The sequence below is a fragment of the Drosophila grimshawi genome, unplaced genomic scaffold (genome assembly GCF_018153295.1).
Source record: "Drosophila grimshawi isolate 15287-2541.00 unplaced genomic scaffold, ASM1815329v1 contig_1367, whole genome shotgun sequence".
Lineage (NCBI taxonomy): Eukaryota > Metazoa > Arthropoda > Insecta > Diptera > Drosophilidae > Drosophila > Drosophila grimshawi.
In genome coordinates, this window is record NW_025062889.1 from 11112735 (window position 1) to 11136145 (window position 23411).

The 23411-nt window shown below is 42.5% G+C and overlaps 5 protein-coding genes and 1 long non-coding RNA gene across 8 annotated transcripts; 3 read left to right on the top strand and 3 right to left on the bottom strand.

The window, feature by feature from the left end:
- Window positions 1-116: 116 nt before the first annotated feature.
- Window positions 117-1118, top strand: LOC116805144 (putative gustatory receptor 47b). Its single transcript, XM_032735637.1, has one exon. The coding sequence runs from the start codon at window positions 117-119 to the stop codon at window positions 1116-1118; it is 1002 nt and encodes a 333-aa protein (XP_032591528.1).
- A 790-nt stretch (window positions 1119-1908) lies between these two features.
- On the bottom strand, window positions 1909-3323 carry LOC6561341. 2 transcript variants are annotated; one of them, XM_043216257.1, is made up of 4 exons: window positions 3146-3323; window positions 2446-3052; window positions 2346-2376; window positions 1909-1966 (listed from the first exon to the last, which is right to left on the bottom strand). In XM_043216257.1, exons 1-4 carry the CDS (start codon window positions 3309-3311, stop codon window positions 1946-1948), a joined length of 825 nt encoding a protein of 274 aa, XP_043072192.1. In that variant the 5' UTR covers window positions 3312-3323; the 3' UTR covers window positions 1909-1945. The 2 variants fall into 2 exon arrangements, with proteins under 2 accessions (XP_043072192.1, XP_001986469.2); XM_001986433.2 differs by lacking the exon at window positions 1909-1966 and having other exon boundaries at window positions 2123-2376.
- Window positions 3324-7899: 4576 nt separating this feature from the next.
- LOC6560840 lies at window positions 7900-12885 on the top strand. Its single transcript, XM_001986435.2, has 3 exons — window positions 7900-8421; window positions 11153-11303; window positions 11384-12885. Exons 1-3 carry the CDS (start codon window positions 8235-8237, stop codon window positions 12792-12794), a joined length of 1749 nt encoding a protein of 582 aa, XP_001986471.1. The 5' UTR covers window positions 7900-8234; the 3' UTR covers window positions 12795-12885.
- Window positions 9422-10179, bottom strand: LOC116805033. 2 transcript variants are annotated; one of them, XR_004364986.1, is made up of 3 exons: window positions 10150-10179; window positions 9923-10045; window positions 9422-9734 (listed from the first exon to the last, which is right to left on the bottom strand). It is a non-coding gene; the product is annotated as an uncharacterized LOC116805033 (long non-coding RNA). The 2 variants fall into 2 exon arrangements; XR_004364985.1 differs by having other exon boundaries at window positions 9423-9734; window positions 9934-10045.
- LOC6559308 (translocon-associated protein subunit delta) lies at window positions 12876-13803 on the bottom strand. The gene is made up of 2 exons (XM_001986436.3): window positions 13405-13803; window positions 12876-13347 (listed from the first exon to the last, which is right to left on the bottom strand). The coding sequence occupies exons 1-2, from the start codon at window positions 13642-13644 to the stop codon at window positions 13087-13089; spliced, it is 501 nt and encodes a 166-aa protein (XP_001986472.1). The 5' UTR covers window positions 13645-13803; the 3' UTR covers window positions 12876-13086.
- Window positions 13804-16765: 2962 nt separating this feature from the next.
- On the top strand, window positions 16766-23021 carry LOC6559309 (AF4/FMR2 family member lilli). The gene is made up of 4 exons (XM_032735638.2): window positions 16766-16851; window positions 17438-18022; window positions 20552-21222; window positions 22120-23021. Exons 1-4 carry the CDS (start codon window positions 16766-16768, stop codon window positions 22731-22733), a joined length of 1956 nt encoding a protein of 651 aa, XP_032591529.2. The 3' UTR covers window positions 22734-23021.
- Window positions 23022-23411: the final 390 nt, after the last annotated feature.

Here is a 23411-nt window from a genome sequence, read left to right on the forward strand (position 1 = left end):
ATACGATATGTCAAAAAATGATTTCAATTATTATTAATTCAACGCGATTTTTATCGAAAGGCATTTAAGGAGCTAATTGCTCAAATGCGTGTTTCTGCAGGCATACAGTTGTAAGGATGCAGTCGTCAGGGATAGACGGATTCGTTTATTGCTACGACAGCCTGTACAGTATTGTCTTCTATTGGGGCATCACTACCTTTCGTTTGTATAGTCACCAGAATGGTGGACCCAAATCAACCCCGCTGGGAGTCCTCTACGTGCTCGTTGTGCGTTTCGGTCTAATCTTTGCCTTCCTGGCTGGAATTTATGTTAAGCTGACCGATCCGCAAATGTCGCAGGCGATGTTTAGCCACTTGTCGCCGCTGGTCAAGATCATCTTTACGTGGGAGGCAATCTCCTCTATCATCATTTTCGTGGGCTACTGTATTTCGATGGACTCGCACCGCTCCCGTCATATTAAATTGTTGATCAGCATGCAGCTGCTGGACACGGAGATATCGGCGAAGTTTGCACATGTCCGCTGGCGCTATAATCGCAGTCGCTCCAAATATTTGTATGGCACTTTGGGTATTGCTTGTGCCTATGGGCTCATTTCACTGGCTCTCATGTTTGACTCGACTCGCTGCGCCTGTGGCTATGTGTCCACAATACTGATTGCCAGCGCTTACTCCGTGATGACCACGACTGTCGGAGGGATTGCATTTATACACATTGCCCTCATGGACTATCTGCGCATACGCTTTCGTCTAATCATTAAGCTGGTGGGTCAGCAGTATCAGGCAGCTGGAAAAACAGCTGGAGTCGATTCGATTGAGCTTCAGCGGAACATGGATAAGCTTTTTCAGTTCTCTAAGCGCGGCTCTCAGCTCTTAAGGGATGTGAATGACGTGTTTGGCTCTGTGGCTGCCTTTGGAATTTTCTACGACTTTACGCACATGACCTGTTTTGTGTATATGCTTTGCCAGAAGGTGCTCGTCCATGAGCCGTGGGATACACAATATGCATTCATATCACTGCATCTGGTCACGTATTTCTACAAGCTGATAATTACCAGCATCTACGGCTATTTGCTGCAACGTGAGGTAAGAAATCCCCCTTGCAGAAGATCCTTATTGTAACTAATGACACCTTAATCCCTCCCAGAAACGGAACTGCCTGCGTCTGCTGAGCAACTATGCGGCACATTTTGGCAATCTGGCGAGCGCACGGGATCAGGTGGAGTGCTTTCAGTATTGGCGTATGCATAATAAGCACATAGCTACCACTAGAACCAGTATTCCCATCAACATTTCCCTGATTTACTTGGTATGCATGTTACTATTCCCATATTCGAAGTATTATTTATTCGATATATATTTTAAATTCAAATTAAAAAGAAATGGTTTTGCCTTATGGTCAGTTTTTTTTTATTTATTCTGTTATATACATTAAATTCTTTCTCGTTTTAAATAACTTATACGACATGTTTCCAAAATTGTTTTTTTTTTTATATTTATTCAGTTAGTAAAAAACCTTCGAGATAAAAATTCAAAAGACAATTGCCAAAACGAAATTATTATAAAATATGATTGTGCAATAAATTGTATATATCTTACAGATCTTCAATGCATTGGCTAATTACGTAATTGTTCTGGTACAAGTGCTATTTCAGCTACAAGTTAAGGATAGACATCAGACACACACGATCCCAGTTCCCGAGGATGTGGAGTTAATAAGGCCAATCGGTCCAATAACTCATCAAAACGATGGTCTATAATTTTAAGCCATAATACAATATATATATTTTTCATTTGTTAATAAAACTTTGCACATGTTAAATAATGTGTATTATTAAAATCAAAAATCAAAACTCATTTTCACAGAAACTATTTTAGATATGGCGTCGGTATTTGAATTCGATTCCGTTTGATCCTTTCCAATTTCTTGAGTGATTTTTAAAATTTGCCTATTCTCTATTCCCGATTCGATTCCATCTCTAATCTATCCACTCAAATTAGTTATTTATCGAAAAATAATTTTAATTTTAATATGTTCATTGAAAACATAAATGATTCAGTATAAAATGTTGTAAGCTTTACCATAAAGTTCAAATTCCATTTAAACAAACAAAGTTGATGTCGTATTGGTCAAAATAATATTAATAATAGTGTAAATGTAAAGGTTGCCAGCTGAATGCTGCTTAAAGTGTTTGGCACAAGTTGCATAACTTAGATATTTATCGAACCTATAAGAATTGAGCTTGTGATAGGCCAAATGAAGTTTGTTGGTATACTGCGTCATCTGGCTGGGCGTTAGGGTGTCCAATAGATTAATTTGCGAGTGCCAGGCACTGGGCAGATGATTCGCCTTGAATGCATCACACAGATCAGACAGCAACTGCAAGTGACAAATTGATTGAAACGTATGACTGAGATGATGTTGATGATTTTGATTTAGTACATATACCGTGAGGAAGACCTCAGAGACAGACATTTGGGCGACAGTGGTGAGACCCCGACGCCTGGGCAGCCAAATGTCCAGGGCGACAAAGCGATAGCAGCGCAGCATTGGCATTTGCGAAAGGCTTGCAGCAGACGCAGTGCATCTCTCACATTTTCACCGAAACGTGCCATATTCTGCAGCTCAGCCTGCTCATTGCTCATTATGAACGTGAAACAATTCGTATTATCCGGACCACTGGTGCCCTTTGGTAGTGCATGCAAGGTTTCGGGCGAAAGATCAATCTTCACGGCCGGCACAAAGTCAATGCAAAATGAGCGCAACTCCGAAACCGCCTCAATGGTATGGGCTATGCCACGCCACTTGTAGCCCAGCGTGTATTTCCCCAAGGCACCGTTCACCGTGTTGCCATACTTGTCCAGCGCATTTACAAAGACATTCTGCAGCCAATTCTGGAGGCAGGCGCGATTCAGAAATCTGCGATTATTATTGGCTAAGCGATCAAGAATCCTTTTATCGTAGTAGGCCGCGGAAAAGTCAAGATGCGCATATTCGGGAAGCTGCCTGTCCTCCACCAGATGGATGCAAGCTTTTATACCATGCGCCATACTCCCTGTTGGAATATGAAAATTAAAATGAATATGAATATATATATATATATATATATATGTTTATGTTCCTATACATCGAGTATACTCACACTAACCAAAGAGTATATCCTTATGGCATATCTGACGAAAGTCTGAATCCTGCAGGCGCATAATATGCAGCACGTGCTCTTTGACACGAGTAAAGTCATCCCAACAGACGGGGTGCACGGGATTGCTAATATTCAACGCAATATTATTTAGATGGACCTCTAAGGTCGACATTTTCACGAATCTATAATAAGTGATAATAAATGCAGCAATTAACTATAAGTCATGATTATGGATTGGTTATGTTTAGATAACTTTGTTTGAATTCAGAAACTACATTTTCGATAGATACTTGAAGATCTTACAAAACATATAAAAAATAAAACAAACCAAAGCTTACAAGTTGAAAATGCGATTAATATTTGTAAATACTGAAATATAAAGATATGATAAAGTAGAAATAATATGGATGCTTTGACCAAAGCGCTATTGCTAATCTAGAGTAAACAAAGTTTTTGAAATATATGTACATATGATATGCAGTATTTAACTAAGTTATGATCATGGCTCAAAAATGTTTTGACAAAGTTCGGGCTTAAGAAACTAAATTTTAGAGAGATACTTTAAGATTGAACTTAAGATCTTGATCTTTACCAAATTTATATATATATATGAATCAAAAATACGACTAATGTTTCTAAATACTGAATTATAATGAATTGAAATGGAAATTATATGGAATTTTGAATCCAAAGCGCTGTTGCCAAGCTTGAGTAAGCACATGTATACATGTGTATGTATTGATACATATATATATATATATATATGTATGTATGCACATATGTATTTCCTTTACATAGTTTACATGGTGAGCGGCGCAGCGATAACTGCATCAAAATTCTGAACGCTGCTGACCAGTCACGGGACATGTTTGGGGTCCTACATAGATACATACATACACACACACACACATACATACATACATAATTATCTGCATACATATGTACAGGCATATATATATATATATATATATATATATGTGTGTGTATATACCACAATACAGACATAGAGGCATACACGCAAAGCGCTTGGCTTTGCCGCAGTCCCGGACATCGTTTATCGATTTGCGAAACAACAACAGCAACAGCAACAACAACACACACAATGTAAGCAGCGGCTGCGGCGGCGGCAACTTCGTCGTCGCTCTTTGTAGGCCGCGCCGCTTCAGCATTGATAGCAAAAACCCCAAACAGCAGCAGCAGCAACAGCAGCAGCAGCAATAGCAGCAGCAGCAACAGCGGCAGAGAATCAGCAGAAACAACAACAACAGCAGCAACAACAACAGCAGCCCACACATACACAAACAATACATGCACACACAAACACACTTCTATATTCCCAAGCACACACACACACACATAAATATATACACATATACATATACAGAGCCATGCCCCCGGCTTCATGCCGCCACCGCACGCAAACCGCCCCACGCCTCTCTCTCTCTCTCTCTCTCCCTTGCACAAGCACAGCACAACACAGCACAGCACACTCGCTCTCTCTCTCTCTATGCTTCTCTCTGCTCCGCTGCTCCTCCTCTACTGCTGGCACTCCATCAACCGTTCGTTCGCTCGCTCAGCCATTTGGCGCTAGCTGTTTTGGCGAGGGTAGGGGCGAGGAGGGGCGGGGAGTGGTGTGAGACGTGCGTTGCCGTCCCTGGGCTGACTGCCTGCCTGGCTGCCGGGCTTTTGATGGCAGTGCTGACGATAATAATGACGACGACGCCGTTGATGATGATGATGATGACGATGGAAACTGGTGACTGGGCATACGGGCGGGAGGAAGGCCACAAGGACGCGGGCAGGCGTGCTAGTAGAGTGAGTGGTGGGGAGCGGGGGGAGGCGTCAGTCTCGTTGGCAGTAGGAGCTGGTAAAAGGAAGGTGCTTGTTGTTGCTGCTGCTGCTGTTGTTGTTGTTGCTGCTGCTGCTGCTGTTGTTGTTGCTGTTGTTGTTGTTGGTGTTGTTGTTGGCCGTCGCCGTTGCCGACGCGCTGGCTGAAAGCACGGGACATAGAGAAAAGCGAAAAAATACACACACACATACACACTCGCATGCATACATACATACATATAATAAAAGCAACAAAAACGCGCACAAGCTGAAGAGATACAAACGCACACACACATATATATGTATTTGTTTGTGTGTGTGTGTGTGTATGTATGTGTGTATATAGCATATATATATGCAGGCGCGACGACGACGACGACGTCGACGACTTCTACGTTTTAGTTTGGGGCACGCTAGTCCGCCACACACACACACACAGATAGACGCACATGCTGTGGTAGCAGCAGAAGTAGGAGAAGGAGGAGTGAGGGCGGGACGCAGTGCTTGGGTAAGGGAACTGGTCGTAGGTTCGCTACAGTCGACAACAGCAGCAGCAGCAACAAAAGCAACAACAGCTGAGTGGGCCAAGTGTGTGGCGTCGTCGACGACGGCAACGGCAACAAAACAACTTGGAAAAGGAAAAGAGCCACAGCAGCAAGAGATGAAATGATGACGCTGCGAGAGGGGAATGGTGGGGGGCTGCGGGGAGGGGTATCTGGCAATGGCGCACAAAATTCTACAATCGATGGAAACAATTTTTTGGGATGCTGCTGCTCAACGTCAGCGGCGGCGGCGGTCGGCCGTACGTTCGTTTCGTTCGCTCGCTCGCCAAAAAGCAGCTTATGCGAGATGAGTGCAAACGAGAAGGGGAAGGCAATGTGAGGGGGAAGAGAGAGTCAACATTAAATGCGAGTCAGCTCAGCGACGACGACAACATTGAAAACAAAGCTAAAGAAAAGCAGAGGAGGCAAACGGCAGCAAAAGTTATTGTACAACAACAACAGCAACAAAAGCTGCCGTGTTGCAAAAATACAAATAGCAAGAGAGAGGCAGAGAGGGACAGAGAGCGTAAGCGAAAAAAAACAGACCCAAAGCACATTGAACGTGCAAGAAAAAGGAGAGGGCGGTGGTCGCAGCTGCTGCTGATAAGAGCAGTTCAACTTTTTACAACAACAAGGGACATTTTTGTATACATATATATACACAAATCGGAAGCAGTGCAAATGCAGCAACAACAGCGATCATTTCGAACAGCGGGTGTCAAAATCGAATGCAGTGCAACGATGTATGTATGTATGTATGTGTTTGTATGCATACATAAATAAACTCATATACATAAGTGTGCTATGTAATGACCTTGAACTTCAGTTTCTGCAATCGCAAGGTTATGTTAACTGCCCTCGCATTGAATGAAGGTGCAACAGTTTCTTAAATTACAAATACACGCATACAGGCCATGTTGTGCTCTTATGGACATAAGCTAATGAAGCTGACTGCGGTTGCACTGCCACTGCGGGTGGGAAAGTCCAGATTAAGTGCAATCACGCACACAAACACACTCGCACACAAGCATACCCAAGAAATACATGCCGTAAACTTTTAGGCAAGCAACGAGATGTTAACTGAAAGAAATACTCACTGATGAACAGCCGTTAGATATCGCCAAAAGCTGAGTGTAGACATTAACATAGTGCATTGATCCTGCATTGAGCTAACAGCATAATAACAGCAAAAATCTTTCTCCACATAAATATAATTCTGTTACGGTTCAACTGTTAACTGCAAAGTGAACGGTAAATCAACATCTCTCCGCATTGTAATGAAACAAGGAAACTGCAAGTAAAAATAACACTTAGTCATCCACTTCTACTGATCAAACAACTATTTATTGTAAAAAGTAGTGTAGATCCGTTTTGGTTGCCATGCAAGGAAGGAGCTTTAACTTATAATATTCTGTACGAACTCCAGCAAATAGGACACCCCCATCCCCCGCCTCAACAGCAACAACGTATAACGTGCAGAGTGGAGAGTGGGGCTTGGTGGTTTGAGTAAGAAGCTCGTCAGTTCTGGCATACTAGTCGTACGGTTTTCACACATACACACGCACACATACATCGACATCGACGACAAAAACAAACTGAAACGGCAACAACAAAAAACTCATGCTTTTGCCTTGTGGGTCGCAGCGACAGCAACGGACGAACGAACGAAACGTAGTCATGAAATTGAGTTTTGCTGTTGTTGTTGCTGCTGCTGTGCGGAGCAGCAGCGGGCGTCGCATGTGGGCGGTTGTGAACAGAAACAGAAAACGTTGGAGCGTTGCGCTGTGTATAGCGGGCAGACGGGCGGTCGGGTGCAAAACCGTTGCGCGCTTATTGCGAGCGCCAAACTGCGCTGCCTCGCTATATGTGCGCCTCCCCACCCCCTCCCCACACCACCTCTCCCTCTTGTCTCTCCTTCTGTGTATATACATGTGGATGTATGTGTGCTTGTATGCCTGTGTGTGCATGTCATGGGGCTGCTGACTGCCTGCCGCCGTTGCTGCTGCTGTTGTTGAGCGACAACAACAACAACGACGACGACAACGATGATGATGTTGATGATGATGATTGCTGTTGTTGTTGTTGATGAGGTTTTGCGCTGCTTCTTCTTGTTCTTCTTTACACGTCCTCCAACAACGGTTTCGCCTCACTGTCGCTTCTCGTTCGTACGCTGCTGTCGTTTGTTTTTCTTGTTGTTGTTGGTTGCTGTTGTTGCCCTGACTGCCTGGCTGCTTGCCTGGCCAGGCCTGGCTGCTGTCGCGTCGCTGGCGCCGCTGCCAGCTGCGGTCTCTGCTGCTGCTGCCGCCGCTGCCTTCAGTTAGGTTGTGTGCATGCAGCTCATGTGCGCTCTTCTCATTCAAGTGTCCAACTTTTGTCGAGGCGGTCGTACAAAACGGCAGTCGCTCGTTCGCTTCGCCTCGTTCGCTCGCCTCTCGCCTCTCACACACTGTTCGCTGCTGTTCGTTCGCTCGTTGCTTGTTCTGTTTCTTTTCGGTGCCGGGGAGGGAACGTGAAACGGGGGGAGGGCGGGGCACCGTCAACGGTCAATATCGCGCCCACACGCCTATAAAAAGATTTTTTGTTGTTCGCTGTAGCTGTCGCTAACACTGTGTGCGTGCGTCGTCCGTGCGTACGTGTGTGTGTGCGTACTTTTGCACTAGTGTTAGTCCTACAAAGTACTCAAGTTGATTTGAAAAACCGTTAGCAAAAGCCTTAGCTTAGTCGCCATGAAGGAATTGAAGGTGGCACGTGCGATTAGCGAATCCTCGACCACATCCGATAATACATCCGATTTTATTGATATTGTCAAGAAATATGATGTTGTATACAACAATCATAATCCGGACTACAAAAACGTTGAGGTGAAGATGAAGGTCTGGACCCAAATAGCGGACGAGATTGGTTTATCTGTGGGTAAGGAGTCGCTTCATACTAACAAGTAAAAAAAATTCACATAATGCAAATACACACACACATATACGCCGACTGCCTGAAAAATCTACGAAAAAAAAAGGAAGTTGCGGCGGTAACAGCGAGCAGCAACAGCAGCGGCGGCCGCCTGTTCGCTCAAATTCAATTACTACGTGCAAGGGAAACATGCACACACATACACATAAATATATACTTGCTCACATACATGCACATGTATATATACTGCGAAACACACACACTGAAACTCAACCAGCGGTGCGCGTCGCACAGTAAAGCGGACAAATGGTTTGCCGTCGTCGCTGCGACGTCGAACCGCCGGTCGTTTTATTTTATGTATGTGTGTTCTCCGCATGCACATACACATACACACCTACATACTTATGTATTTATGTACGTCCGTGTGTAGTGTGAGCGCGCCTACAGATGGCGATGACGGTGTGTGTGTGTATGTGGGGGCGAGTGCGGTGCGGATGGCATGGCGCTGTGCAGAACACAGGCGGCCGCAGTCGGCGAATTGCAGTGAGAGACAAAAACAAGAAAAACTGGCCAAGCTTGACGAAGCCTGCATACCCTGCCAGCCACACACTCACACGCCCTTTTCAACTTGTCACATTAAAAACTAATTTACCAGCGTCAATACCAACTAATATCAATTCAATGAATGCAAAATATATCCTTAATAATTTATGTAGCCTATACACATGCATAGTAAAGATTTCAACCTGAGAACAACACAAACTGGATGACAAAATTGGAACACTATGCGAAAGAACATAATGAAAACACGAACACGCAGAAAAAGCAAACAAAACACAAGAGCGAAATTGATACAAGCTGCGCGCTCTGTACTGTTGTTATTGTTATTGTCAGAGTGATGCTGACAGAGAGAGAAAGAGCGGGATAGAGAGAGTACTGTGACGTAAAATGTAGTCTGATTGGGAACAGGATAACGCATCCATTGTCAAAAACCTCCGACTGCAGTTCAAGTGTGAATCACACTCAGGTTTTAGTTCATTTTTTTACTTAACATTGATATTTAACAATATTAGCTTGAATTTTACATTCAGTGATTTACTTTTATATAATAGCACTAGCTGTGACACCCTGTTGCTTCTGCGCATCGCTCCCTTGTCTCTCTCTCTCACTCTCACAGAGTTCTGCCACCTTTCAGTTCGTGTTCTCGAATGTCAGCATAAAAACAAATGCCGACGCAAATTCTTTGGCATTTTGTTGTTATTCTTTCCGTCAGGCGAGCTTGTTGTCGGCGGCTGTTGCACTTCGCTTTCATTCAAGTTCTGTCGAAATATTTCTAATTGTAAGTACTGATTTACATGTGACTAGGTTATGAATGAAAATATGCAGTGTGTAATTGAAAGTGCGATATTAATTTAAAAATCTTGTCGTGCAACAGAAGCATCTGTGGTGAACGGAATATAATACATTGTAAACTGTGCTGGCAAAGCAATTAGAAGCCGTTGCTTACATAATAATTACCGAGTATTTGTTGTTTTTGATACAGTGATCACTTGAAAATGTGAACACTCGCAGATATTGGAATTCTTCAGAAATTGCAGTTGTCATTCACGATTTATAATATATTTGCATGCTTAAGTTTTTTTAGATGAATATTTTCATAAATTACAATCTTGTTTTAAACTTCTTAACAAGCTCAGTTTTTTTTTTTTGTGTTTCTTGTACACATTAACTTACATTCGAAACTATACCAGTAATACACAATTTGCTTATGCTCGAAAATTAATTCAAAAACACGTCCACCCTGAACGAAATAACTCGATCAACTGATGCAACAGGGAAACATCAAATCGAAAACTTAAAAGGAAACCCATTGAGCAAAAATAGTCTCGGTTGCTCAGATTTAAAAAGGATGATGTCGGCAAAATCGAGGAGACAGGCAACTAGGGATGAGCAGTAAAGCGCGTCACATTAAATAATAAGTAATAGTGACTTGATAGATTAAGAGTCTTCATCGGTCGAACATTTTTCGATATTATTGATATTGAGTCAAAGATGATTAATCGTATAAGTCACCCATCTCTAAGAGCAAGGGACGAACACAACGGTTCTTGTGATTGCCTAGAATTTCTAAGATGAGTGTCGTTTAATTTTTTATTCGATAATTATCTTCCACGGACCAATTTCAACAGAATATGTTTACCAAGGTCATAGACGAAATGTAAGAGAAAAGAAAAATCGCTAATTTCTAACGGGATCGGCCGAAAAGGGAATTGCAAAATCGTAAACGGCCGATGTTCAAACATTTATTTGACAGTCCAAAGAATGTACAATTTTGGTTTTTATAATTTCACAATTAATTAAATGAATAAATCTTATTAATTTTTTGTAAAATAGTTTAAAGAAGTCCAGTTAATAACATAAAAATAAGAAAATATATAAAATTCAATAATAAAATACTTTTTTATTGGAAAAGAAATGAGAAAATATGAATTTTTCCCGTGTCCAAACACTTCATTCACATACTGTATATGCGCACATAAGTGTTTACTTGCGAATGAATGAATTAACACGTTTAACTGAATTGTGTACCAAAAGTATGCAGTTAAAATTTTCTAGCAGTTTTTTTTTACTAAACTAAAAAAATAAATGAATATATTAAATTCAATTAAGAATAATATTTAATATATAAGTTAAATTAAAAATGAGAAATATTTATTTATAAATATATATTTTGCAGAAGCATCGAAGCGAAAATGGAAAAATCTGCGCGACAGTTATACGAAATATTTGCGCTCCTTTCGCGTTGGCACAAAAACCTCCAAGAAATATCAATATTGGGCGCACGCCGATCATATGGAGTTTCTCAAGCCATTCCAAGGACCCGGCAGGTAAACCAAAAAAAAAAAAGACTAATCCTAAATAAAAAACACATTTATTAATATTGTTGACTATTGTTCGTTCCATACAGAAATTCGGCTAATGGGAATGGCAAGTCGAACGATGAGGATGACACCGAATGCGATTTTGGCTACCAGGTGCTGGCCAAGGCGGCCAGCAATGGTGGCGAGGATGATCTGAAGATGACGATAGCAACAGCAACAGCGGCATCCACATCGGCGCTCAGCACTCAGACCGTCAACAGTTATACGACACCGATACTGACGGCCAGTGTGGCTGCCACGCCGCCCAGCCTCATCTCGCCGGGCAGCAATCCGGCCGGCTTGTGCCACAATAGCAATAGCAATGGCAGCAGCAATTGCGCCGCCGTCGCACCACTCAACACATCACTCAGCCACGCAGCACTGACGCCGCCAACGACGAACTGCAGCAGCAACAATTCCAATAGCGGCATGCTGTCCATGTCTGCTGCCGCCGCTGCCATGCCGCTCAAGGCATCTGTGGCGGCGTCGGTGAGCGCCAATGCCGCTGCTCTGGCCACCTTGGCCAGTCTGCCCATGGGCATTGGTGGCTTGCCGGCCGCTGCTGCCGCTGCCCAAATGTTTCCACTGGCAACGCTCAAAGCGGCCGCAGCTGCCGCTGGATTGCCCACATCGCTGACCAGCAGCAGTTGCAGCAGCACGGCGAATAGCAATGTGGGTTGCCTCATTATCGAGCCGCATTTGTTTGCCGCCGCCGACAATTTTAAGAAGGAGCTGAGTGCCGCGGCGGCGGCTGGTGCACCACTGGGTCTCTTCCAGAACTTGGCCAATCGTCATCTGAATGGCAATGGTGGCGTCATACCGGGTCTGGGCACGCTGACACCACCGCCGCCGCCACCACCGCCCAGCGCCGCCAAGGTGCGACGCGTTCAGCCCTCGCCACAAACCGCTGCCATAAATCTGAGTTGCTCCAATTCTGCTGCAACAGCAGCGGCCTCCTGTTCCCAACCCTCGCCTGCAAAGACACGCAAAATGAGCGATCCACGTTACCCCAGCGATTGGGATGTGTCCGCTGTACTGCAAGCGAACCGGGAGCTGGACGCAAACACGCTGTTCTTTTTGAGTTTGGCGCGACAGGTGCGCGCCATGCCAATGAAATTCCAATCGCTGGCAAAGATGCGCTGCATGCGCATCGTTAGCGACATTGAGCTGGAGCTGGAGAATTTCGATTGTAATGGTGTGCCGCCGCCCGAGGAATCTATTGGCAGCACAGCGAATCTCAAATATTGCACAGATACGCCGCCGCCACAGCCACCGCTCGATGGTTCAACGGCAATGTCGGCATCAACAATGGGTCACGAGGGTTCCACGGAGCATTTTGTGTATGTGATGTCGCCGTCGCGTGTGGAGAGCATGATCGACATCTCATCCGACGAGGAGAGCAATATGAATGGTGGCTTGCCAGCGGCTTCAGCTGCGGTCACTGGAGCTGTCCACTGAGCATGATAATCAGCTAATCTTACACAAAAACAAACATGTATTGTTAAATTTTAAGTAAAATAAATTAGATATTTTGTCGTCTTCTGATGAACTCTCTCATTTATTTACACGACTTTGTAGCTTAAACATATATATATATATGTATGAGTGTGTGTGTGATATATAGAAAAAGTTGTGGGAAAATCTATAGAAAATGGATTGAATTTGTTGCTACTTGGTATGTGAATATTATTTGGTGAATGAATTTCATTCAAGAAGTCTCGATTGGGCAACATCCCAACAAACAATTGCATTAGGACTGCACCTTGCCCTTGGTGGTGAAGGCAAAGTAGGCAACGCCGCCAACAAGAATGGCGGCCAGAATTTCGGCCTTGATCCAGGGTCCCTTGTAGGCGCCCTTGGTGGGCACACCGATGTCCAGCAGCGATTTCACCGATGAGACCTTGTCGCCATCGCGTTGCGCCTTGCGCACATTCGCATAGCCATCCTCATCGAAGAGACGCACCTGCACATTGCCGCTGCTGCCACCCTTGATATCCTCCACCCAGCTGACCTGGAAATGCCATCCGATTAGGAATCACCTAAGAGAATGTCATCGAGTGTTGCTTACCTGGTATTTGTTGTCGCCCACCTTGGCAACGGGCACCACCTTGCCGCAGGGGAACTCAGCAAAGAGGCTGGGCTGTGCCGAGTTGCTGCACTGCAGCGAGAATTCGGCCACATGCGCCACTTGCGTCAGAATTGTGGCATCCTGTGTGCTGAAGGCGTTCACCGTCGCCTTGCAGCTGCCATAGACGCCCGTTGTGCACACAACGGCAAGCAGACACAGCGCCAGCATTTCACGATACATTTTGCGTTTTATGTTATTATTATTTTAATTGAAGAAAAGGCAATGCGACCAAATCTGCAGCTTAAGCGTCGGCAACCAACAAACTTTCTATCTCTCTGTCCCTTTCAGCGCCACGACAGCAAACGTCACTTGACAGTCGACGACGACGATGACAGCGCTGACAGCGTTCGGACGTCAGCAGCAGCACCGAATGCCATTTTACAACATTGCCAGCCGTTGCGTAGTTGCCGGATCGTTGTGCATTGCAGACAAAAGCTGTGTGCTGCAAAGCAACTGGGCGGTGTAATTTGAATTTGAATATATTCAATAATATATAGAAAATGCATTTTTGGAGCACTCTTTTCAAATGTGTAAATAATTTGAATAAATGCATATTTAAGTGTGCTTCTGCTAATCACAGAATATATATTTTTTACAATAATGAATGAATATCTTGTTCAATTGGATGTTCGAAAATCCGTATAAAACATAAATGTTTTGTCTTTGCACTTTTCACTTAATGCTGCAGATTTTCCAAGAATTTTTCATACCGTTAAATTCAAATAAAGTTTTGAAAGCTGAGACGAATTTCAATCTTATCAAATTAGGCTACTAACACTTTCCCAGCGGATTTTACCATAATATATTATATTTAACATGTTTTGTTGATTTAAATGCTTGCTAGCGCTCAAATTTGCAGGGTATCTCGTTGCTGTGCACATCACAATGCCTGAAATTTGAGTCGAGTTAATTGAAATAGTTTTGGATCTCGTCAAATGTGTGGTGGGTGAAAGTGGTGCCTGTTGGTACCGCTTGGCATTTTGACACCGCCTGACAAATATGAATTTATTTGGCGCTTTGCTTAGCTCATTTCTAATATAATTGACTCGAGATTGCAAAATGCCAACAAATGAGAAAGAGAGAGTGGGAGAGAGATAGATAGATAGAGAGAAAGAGAGAGAGAGAGAGAGAGAAAGAGGGGTGTGAGGTGTCGCAAATAGCTAACTCTGCCACCCATCCAATAAATATCGACTTGAAATGATTAATGCTCCTTCGTTTGGGATTCAATTGCTTTGTTTTAAGTACTCGCAATGATTTTTGGCATTGATACACTATAAAAGTACACTTGGAAAAATCAGGTGATCTTCAATAAATGCGACATTCTATAAAAGCTGTTGTTTATATTTGAAATACAAATGGTTTCTTGGAATTATTTACTTAATTCTTTTTCTGTTTACGCCAATTTATTTAATCTTTTTACTTAAATAAATCTTAGTCTATATATTTATTATATATTATTTGTAATGGATGTTAAGTGAAATTAATGTTTGTTTATTTCTGAAAATGATTAAACTGTTTATAAATTATTATTCGTTTTTTTCTAGAATGAAAACTTTGTAAATTGATTGTCTTCCATCAATTAATTCTTGATTTTAGATATAAAATTTTAGTTTGAATTTGACACATAATTTTAGATTTAGCATTAGAATTTTGTTTCCATTTCTTTTGTCGAGTGTGGAATATCTAAATATTTGAGTGTATATTATATTCAATTGGATATATATTCACGGGTACTCATAGTATATGGGTGTATATACATATATGTGTGGCATGTGACCCTGAAATCGGCTTGATTTGGTTCTTGATGCCATTTGCTGTTGTATTGTTGTTGTTGTTGCTATTCGTTTCCTTTGTTTGTTGTTTTTTATTTTTTTTATATTTTTTTATTATTATTGGTGGTATTCCATTTGGGTGCCTAGGCTAGGGCAGTTATGTTCGTTACTTTTTGATTGCCAACGCGCACGAAAAACTTTTTCTACAACTTTGCATGTCTTTGATGAATTTGAAATTGTCACAAATGTGAAAGTTTTTCACTTGCCATCAGATACTCGTACTACTCCCACAATCCCAATCAACTAGCTCACTCTTTCCCCCTCTCTCTCTATCTGTCTCTCTATCTGTCTCTCTATCTGTCTCTCTATCCATCTGGCTCTATTTATGAAATTTGCATCTAACATTCGCGCTGACATTGGGCGACTTGTACGAGAAGTTGACTTCACGCACTCATCCAACTCTACTCGAGTCGAGTCAACTCGCATTTATTCATTCATTCATTCATTCGATTGGGATTTGCTTATGGATTTCTTATAGCTAAATAACTAAATTGTCATCATTCTCCTCTCCCCCCTCTCTTGCTCACTCTCCAGCTGTTGTCGCCAGGACATTTGATTACATTCGAAGGGGGCGTGTGTGTGTGTGTTTGTTGGGCGGGCGTCGAAATGAAAACAAAAGTTCGTGCGAGTTCATTGAGTTTGGCCAAAAAAGTTGCCAGTCAGCCAATCAGCCAACTTACCTAGCCTACTTACGAGGGCTCCTTCAACAATTTCAATCTTTAGACTGGAATCAAATGAAGTCAAATTGTCGACAGCTAAATTTCACTCTTAATCTATATACATATAGTTGTCCGATGTCGATGTTTATATGCCTGTATATGGGCAACATTAGAACACGCATAGTTAGTGAATTTGATTGGGATATATTAATAAAAATACATGTTTTTTGTAGTTGCTTTATAATTGAAAGTGGAAGTTTGGTTAGTAAATCTTGGTAATCAAAAATGTTTTTCATACAAGAACTCATATTTCTTGCTAGAATTTTTTCAGCTATATGAAATATGATCAATCATTATATATAAATGGGTAGGCTTGGCCTTCAATATTGTTATTATTATATAACTTTAATATAGTATTTAGTATAGATTAAGTTAAGACTTGTGCTACGAGGAATATACAAGTTTTTTTTATTCCAAATTGAATGTTTGTAGTTCTTATAATCTCTGAGTCGACTCGGCTGCTTATGAATATATATACGAGTATATATATATATATATAAGGGATTGGAACTGATTCTTTAGGGGATTGGAGCAGTGTTTTCCGCTGCCTGTAACACATTTTTAGTGGCTTTGCTGTTGCTTAACTCATCGATTAACCCTCGCTGTTGCGACACACGTGTGTGAGCCGGCGGAAATGGGACAAACAAACTCAGTAGGAGTCCAAGTCAAAGTGGAAGTCGAAGTCGACGGCGAAGCCGAAGCGAATGCCGAGCAGAGAGCATAAAAGTCGCTGTTGCAACAACGGTGGCGATGGCACCGTCTAAGGACAGTTGTAGAGCTGGCACAGGTGGCACAGATGGCAAGGGTGGCAGGGAGCGGGGAGCAGAGTGTGGCAGGTCTGCGCGGGTGTGCAGAGTCGTTGGCAACGTTATGTTGTCAACATAAAGCGAAGCTGCTCCTGCTGCTGCTGCTGCTGCTGCTGCTGCTGCTGAAGCCTTTCATTCTTCATTCACAAAAGCAGTTAGCAGTTATCGCGCGGCAGGCAAACAAAGTGGACGTGGGTAGTCCCCGACAGAGTGAGAGAGGGAGAGAGTGAGAGAGTGAGAGAGAGAGAGAACCAGGACGACGAAGAGAACGACAAACAGAGTCGCCGCACCTGGCCATAAACAGTTGCCAAAATTAGTGAAAGTTGCGCTTGACTCAAGTGGCAGCAGTTTTGTTGCCATTTTTGTTGTGTTTGTTTTTGTTTTTGTTGTTTTCTTTTTGGTTCGTGACTTTTGCCGGTTTTTTGGCTGTTGGTTTGGTTTCAGTTTCGATTTTAATTCTGACTGGCTGGGAGGGGGGGTGGGTTGGTTGCGGCCCTCTTTTGTTGACAAAGTTATTGCTTTTATATTTATTTTTTTTGGAGGGGTGGCTTTAATGGCCGCGTAATTGATTTGCATTCGAATCGACAGCAGTTGAGTTATAGATTGTGAGTTGCAGTTGGCTTTCAGTCAGCGGCGCCAACGCTAATCAAACGGGCCAAGTTAACATAAGCACTTCTGGCCATGTCGTTGTCATTGACGAGTCGCCGTCGCTACAAGACGACGCCGGCGACAACAAAACAACAACGACAGCAACAACACCAACTATAATATCGGCAACAACATCAGCAATACGCAAACAACACTCTCTGATTGAGTCGGCATCCAGCCACGCCCACTGCAACGTGGCCAGATACACGGCCCAGCAGCGTGGTTACCTCTCGCGTGGTCTCTCCGTTGGCCGTTCCATAGAGAGTATACGCCAGAAGCTGTATGCATCGCCAGCGCCCATCGTGGGCAGCCTGAGTCGCCAGACATCCTTGGCCCTGGGGGAGTCCACAACGACAAGACTTGCCGGCCGGCTGGCAACCACAGAGGCCACACAGGAGCTGGGCGTACGCTTGAGGGAGAAGAGTCTGGTCGCCTGGTCATCCACAACCTCGCTGCAAAGAGCTGGTATGCCACAGCAGCAGCAGCAGCAGCAGCAGCAGCAGCATCAGTGGCTGCCGGATGACCAGAAACCAGATCAAACGGAAACAGACAAGTGAGTTCCAAATAAAAATAAAGCAAATATTTTTAATTTGAAATCAATCAAACTGCATTTAATATTTAATGAAGATTTATACAAAAAAATATGCTGAATTCAATACTTAAATTAACTTAATTCTCAAAATGGGAAACTTATTTCACATTTATAGAGGATGTTATAATTTTGATATCACGTTGTCAACGAAGGATACGTCTCTGAGTAATATAAGATATTGAAAATAAACGAATTCAAAATACAACTTTGGAAACAAATATTTAAAAAATAGAATAAACTGAAAAAACAATTCCAGGTTAAAATTCAGATTGTGGTCTATAATAATATGTATTCTTTGGCAAGTCAAAGATAAGCGTTTCTTTCTGTTTTCTCTAAAATCACGATAAGATTTGAGATCGGAACATAAGTAAAAATTCGAACCTGATAATCGGCAAATGGGCATAGATCGAAGCTTCCCAAAGCTATAACTTCCTCAAAACTCAATGCATTTCCAAAAGCAGGATAATTTTGATCATAGTTTGGCCTGCAGATCAATCGTATATTTCAAGTTTAAAACGTGATTTTAAATCGGAACATAAATCAAAATGCTAGCCTTAAAATCGGCATATGAAAAGTATTATTTTATCGAATCCCAACTTGAAATTTAGTTGCAACTACAATTTAAGGCCTACAATTGATGATGACAAAATGTTGACTAAAAGTCGCTGAGATAAGATAAAAGATACACAGCTAAGCTAAGATATAGATAGATATGTACATAATTCTTAGATAAGAATTGTCTCTTCGAATATCTTCGCAAAACAACAAAAGCAATTAATTTCCAAGTACAAAACTTAAATTGAAACGTAATTGTCTTTAAGTTGGATAACAGTAATTAACAAATGTTTTTCGAAAATTGTGTTTGTGTTTTGAAAAACAGTCAACAACGCGAGACTTAATTGAATTGTGCCAGAGTTTGTTTCTTATTAAGATTAGATATATATATATATATATACTTGACTAAAATAGCTCCAAATAGCGCTGACTTTCTGAGAGTGCTCAAAATTGATAAACGACTTTAAATAGAAGAAAATTGCAGAAATAATCAATGACAAATTGTTGAAGTGGGGTGTACATATGTACAGAATATATATATATATATAGAATATATATATTCTTGTTTAGTATATGATAATATAACAAATATCAATATTTCTTTTGACCTTGTCATATTTGCAGCTCGAAATGCGTATTTCTTCATTTGCATATCTGCATATATACATATATATCTATATATTCGTGTAAGAATGAGCTAAATCGGGTTCTAATATTACCATTTGTCAAACAGTGCCACACCCACTGCCACCCTGCCACATACTCGTACACCGCTCTAAAAATATGCCCAAATGACACTTTTGATACTTTGCGCAATTTGCATGCTTGACACCGACGTCAAAGTTTTTCACAGTTTTTTCTTTTTATATGTGAATTGCATACGATTAGGCGCAGGCAAGACACCCGTACACGGCCCGGAGTTTGAGTGGGTGCAGGGGGTAATAGTGGGATCCATCCATTCGTCTAGTCGAGTCCCGGGGCGGGACACCTTACCAAGTCGCTCAGGTTGTGCCCACGTCGCGACACAGTTAAGTCGATCATAATACGAGCACGGACTGCAGACACGGACGGACTAGATAAGGATACACTCGCAGAAAAACGTGCTTGCCAAATGCAAAACACAAATAGACATGGATTTGTCAAGTTTGATTTTAAATATCAAGTTTCATTCTTGCAGATTCCCAGTTCAACTTGATTAGAAAATGTTAAGTTCAGCTGAAAAAGGCTTAAATATTCATTTTTGTGCTATAAATATCTTGTTTGATAGCTATATAGATATAGACAAATATAGACAAATATATTTGTTAACTTTTCTACTTTTCTGTTATTGTAATTTATACGGAATACGCTTTAGATTTTGGATTTTCTGCTTTGAACAATAGATGTACTATATATTTTTTTAAAGTGTAGCTGCACTCCAGTTGCAAATGCAGTTCATTGAACTTTGGCCAGTGTTGGCAAAAGATTCACTTTCGCGCTGAAGCACCTGAAGCAGCAAAACCAACACATTTATTTTATTTTCGGGCGCGAATTTGTACAAATGTAATTGACATGGTTTCATTTTTCAAAACTCGCCAAGCACTGCCAGATTGGAGTCGAGTGGAGTACAGCAAGGAGAGGGGGAGGGGCAGGGGAGTGTATTGGATATGGGAAGTTGGTTGATGTTGGCGTTGCCGCCTTCGCATTTGCACGAATTAATTTCTATTTTTGGGGTCGCTGCATGTTGCATGCGGCCAATTTGTATTTGAGAAATCGAGCACAGCATAAATTGCATCCAAACTAATGCCAAATAATTTGATTTAAATTTAGACGTGCCCCGCCGAGTAGGTCACTCGGCCAGCTTAGACAGACAGACAGACAGTCAGTCAGTTAGACAGTTAGACAGTTAGACAGACAGGTTTGAGTTACTCTCATTTGTATATTATATTTCCACAGTGCCAAGAATCGCATCAATCTGAATATTGTGCTGGCCCAAACAATACGCGCCACCAACGAGCAGGAGCCGCTACACAGTGATCTCGACGAGACCAGTGAGCTCTGCAAGGAACCGCCAACAACAGCAGCAGCTGCAAGGGCCAACTGCAATCCGGCTGCAATTGCAACAGCAAGTCTCAGTCCAAGTCTGGTCGAGGAGAACGTTTCGTGCGCTTTGACGGTGCAGCGGCGACCGCCTTTGGTGCGTGCTATGTCCGCTCCGGTGCGCCTGGACGAGAACAGCAAGAGCGGTGTCCTGGCCAGCCTTGCTGCCGGCAAGCGCAGCCAGCAGCAGAAGTTGCGGCGTCGCAAGATCTTCACACGTGCCACCTCCTCGGTGGCGGTGCCGGTCGATGGTAGTCCACTGCTAGGCGCCGATGCCAGCGGCTCCAACAACAACAACAGCAGCAACAAGAAGTCATTGAGTCGTGCTCGGAGCGTCATTGCACCGGATGTGATTACGCTCGTCTCGCTGCTGAGCTCCGAGGGCAGCGATTCGGAGCGCGAGGAGAACTCCTCCTCCGCCCATTCCACGCCCACGGGCAACGAGAAGAAGCAGCTGCATTCCTCAACCACATCGCAGCGCAGTCCGCAGCGAAGGGCGCCACTGCTGCGCAAAACGGGCAAATCGGGTAAGTTCAATATCAGAAATGCTACAGAAAACCGATTCAGGTTTCAGATTTGGAGTCTCTACTCTACTTTAGACTGGAGAGATGGTAGAGAGAGCTAGCTAAGCAAGGCACTAATCGAGCTCACTCGACTATGAGATACCGTAGAACCAGCTTATAAATAAATATGTATATCAGACTAGTTGATATTAGTTTTGATTACAGTTCACTAATGAAATAATACTCGCATACCTTAAATAGATAAAGTTTTTTTGTTTTATCGATAACTGCACCCGATTGCAGAATATCGATATAAATCGATAGATAATACATTTAAAGAAATATAGCATTAAAATCAATAATGGTAAACGGGTATTTACATTCAAAAGAATATCTTATAGTCTCTGACTTACAGTTAGAGAATAGCTAAGCTTGACACATACTTAAAACAAGTAAAAATCGAGAGTCGAGAAAGATATTTTAGTACCTGTAAAAATTCGTTTTTTCATATTTATTTACGACTATACCATTTACTGTTACGACTATATATTTATATATAAATATAGTCATGGTTTTAATTTAATTACTATCGGTAATCGATTTGAATGGATATTTGTGAAACGGAGCAGGTTATCGATAAAATGATAAAGAAAACTTTATCTGCGTCTGGTATACCCGATGGGCAGACGGACAAGGGACATGACTAATTGACTCGACTATGAATTTGAATTATTCAGCTGATAGGGTTTAATAATATAGACAGTTGGACCTGGCTTAATCTGTTGATCCTGATAAAGAATATATATGCTTTCTATTCTGCCTGGAATGGGCGCAACTTGAATAGGCTTATTTCTAATGGGTTCATTATATAAATATAGATGCATAAACTTTTGCCATCAGATGGACTAACTTGTTTTGCAGTCTCGTTTCAAGACAGCTATCCGCCCACCTTCCAACTGGCCTCCAAGGAGTACTCGCACATGATACGCCGCGGATCGATTGCGCCGCTGGCAGCGCGAATTCGAGCAAATCGTCCGCCGACGGCGCCACCCGTTTCCATATTTCTCAGCGAGCCGGGCAGCAAGTCGAGCAATCAAATGGATGCCCGCCAGCAGACAGAGGCGCCCGGCTCACCCACAGAGGAGGCCAAGAAGGAGAATAATTCGTCCAACTGCAATGTGCAACAACAGCAACAACAGCAGCAACAGCAGCAGCAGCAAGAGGAGCAGCAGCAGCAGCAGGATTACAATTTCCCGTTGTATGTGTGCAGCATCAAGGAGCGGGAGTGCTGGAAACTGCATCAGAAGATGTGCGCCAAGGGTGTCAGTGTTAGTTACGATACCGTGCTGCGTGGCATGTTGACACCCACGGAATTCCGGCACTTTCAAAAGCAGCGCGAGCACGAGGAGGCCAAGGTGCAGGAAGCCGCCGATGCTGAGGCGGAGGCAGCCGCGGCGCTCACTGAGAAGGATGCTAAGAAAACGCCATCGACGGCCATTGAACGCCTCTCCGAGTCCTTGCTGCAGCGAGAGTGATGAGGGGCAGGTGGCAGATGGGAGGTGGGAGGTGGGAAAGCCGTGTGGAAGTGGACCAAATTATGCATTTGCCCCCATTCAAAAGATATCCGACACTGCAGCAGCATCTTCAGCTGTAGTCGTAGTAGAGAGCACTTGTTAACGGTCACCCTGCTGAGGCACAACGTCGCAACGCATCCTAGTTGTATCCTGTAGTTGGTAGTTGTATTTGGTAGTTGTGGCAAGTATCTTAACGCTTAAGGACGTTGTGCTGGCCAATCGCAACTGAAACTAGCTGAGAACAAATAAATTGTAGACACAAAACTCAAATTCTTTGGAGCAATTTCATTTTATTTATTTTTCAATGCATACAAAGCAATAGGTAACATTTATATATTTATATATATATATATATATAAACTGGAGCATCTTTCGGAGTGGGAGGAACAGGTCAAGTTGAGCTGGTAAATTACTGTTGAAAATAGCTGATATATACTTGAATGAAAGTCAATAAACTTTCCATTGATTTGTCAATTTTTATGATTTGTTGCGTTTTTTAGTGCGAGGGTTGCTCAAATTATCTATTCGATAACTCTTCCATTTCATTTTAATTGCATTTTATCTTATTTTTACGGATAGTTTCTAAAGTGAACGTAAAATGTGTAAAGTTTATCTGATATTATTAGAAAGTATAATCAG